This window comes from Nestor notabilis, unplaced genomic scaffold (assembly GCF_000696875.1).
Source record: "Nestor notabilis isolate BGI_N333 unplaced genomic scaffold, ASM69687v1 scaffold19372, whole genome shotgun sequence".
Lineage (NCBI taxonomy): Eukaryota > Metazoa > Chordata > Aves > Psittaciformes > Psittacidae > Nestor > Nestor notabilis.
In genome coordinates this window covers 2433-4049 of record NW_009918099.1, presented here as the reverse complement: position 1 = coordinate 4049, position 1617 = coordinate 2433, and the positions used below count along the sequence as shown (strand labels likewise).

The 1617-nt window shown below is 56.8% G+C and overlaps 1 protein-coding gene across 1 annotated transcript in view; it reads right to left on the bottom strand.

Annotated features, from left to right (window-relative positions):
• Nucleotides 1-1010: 1010 nt before the first annotated feature.
• VASN (vasorin) overlaps nucleotides 1011-1617 on the bottom strand; it is a gene marked incomplete at its 5' end in the record, with an annotated part of 2060 nt that continues 1453 nt past the window's right edge. The window contains one exon of the mRNA XM_010009545.1: nucleotides 1011-1617. This exon is cut by the window's right edge and continues 8 nt beyond it. Within this exon, the coding sequence (XP_010007847.1) occupies nucleotides 1011-1617 (607 nt within the window).

The following is a 1617-nucleotide window of genomic DNA, read 5'->3' as shown; positions in this document are numbered from 1 at the left end:
TTGGGCTGGGTTGTTTGTCCCACAGCTGGCCCTGAAGTCATCTGGCAGGCGGGGAGGGATGAAGTAAGGCTGGATGATGCACAAGGCAGGGGCCGATTTGAAACCCATGGCGTGTGTTTTGGGAACACCTTCTCAGCCCCATGGTGGGGGCAGCACTGTGGGGGTGAAGCCTCCTCAGTGCCACCACCCCGAGTTGGGAAGACTCCCTCCCCTCCATCACCCTGACTCATCCCAGCACTTGCCAACAACAACCGGAGCACGCAGCCGACCTTCCTGCTCCTCTGCAGGGGACAGGCTGCGCTGCCCACACCCCTGCTCACCAATGGGTAGTGCCTGCAAAAGCTGCTTGGGGCTGTGCAGAGCTTCTCATTGTTGTGATTTTATTTTTTTTACAAAAAGCCACCCTTCTGGTCCGTCTTACAAAAGAGATGTACACAAACCTGTACTAGAAAACAACAAAAAAAAGGTTTCCCAGAAGAAATGGGAAATAACCGCGTATAAATATCTCTTTGAGTTCTTAAAGCTTCAATTCCCGGTTTGCCTGCTCGGCGCTTCCTTCAGCCCGGGGTTCCTGAGGGTCCCAGCACCTCGTCCGGGCCTTATTGCTCACATCAGCTTCCAGGGAGTCGAGAGGCATGGGCCACGCTCTGCTAAAGGACCCTTGTTACCAGCACGTGGACATCCCTTAGCTGAGTCACTGGCTGCTTTCTTTTTAGCAGTAGCTAAAAAAAGCCCATCCAAACCCCAAATTAAAAACCCAACCCCCTCTTGGTCGCTACCCATGTTCTAGAGAGTCACAGAAACCAAGGCGCTGAGCGGTAAAATTGTCTCCTCCCGAAGTGTGGCAGCCTCTCAGAAATTGCACGTTATGGGTTTGGGGTTTTGCTGCCTGAACTCAGTTAACTCCTCACCGTTCCTCGCCCCTGGAGGGACACTGCCAGGTGCCACCACCAGAGCTCAACCGTTGTCTGTCAGAGTTGCCCTCGTGCCTCAGCCCAGTCCTGCCTGGCTCAGAAGTAGGAGGGTTTGAGCCCTGGGGTGTTGTTGTTGCTGGGGTAGTGCGACTGCATGAGCGGGACCTCACACTCAGAGCCGCTGGAAAGCATTGTCGCCTCTGGTACCTTGCAGCCGTGGCTGCTCAAATCCCCATTTTCCAGGCAGGCTTTCACCCCTTCCAGCTCCAGGGGGCTAGCATCCACACCAGTGCCGGTGCGTGCCTTCGCCCGGTGCTGCCGGCAGTAGTACATGCCAGCAGTCACCACCACCACCAGCAGCAGCACAGCGGCCAGCGCGGGGACGATGATGAGGGTGAGGTTGTTGTCCTTGCCCTGGGTGACAGGGGAGTGCTGTTGGTGGCTCGCTGGCAAGGTCTGCACCTCAGTACAGTGCTCCTCCTTGGAGACCTTCTCCCCCAGGGGCCCAATGCAGATGCGGTAGGTGCAGTTGGGCTTCAGTGCCCGCACCGTGTACTCAGAGAGCGAAGCCGGCAAACGCAGCATCACCGGCCGCTTGTCCAGCCCAGAGAGGTTTCGGTAGCTCAAGCGGATGCCCTTGAGCTGTGGTTTGGACTGGATGTAGTTCTGCAAGTCCACTTTGAGGGAGGTGCTGCTGACCTGT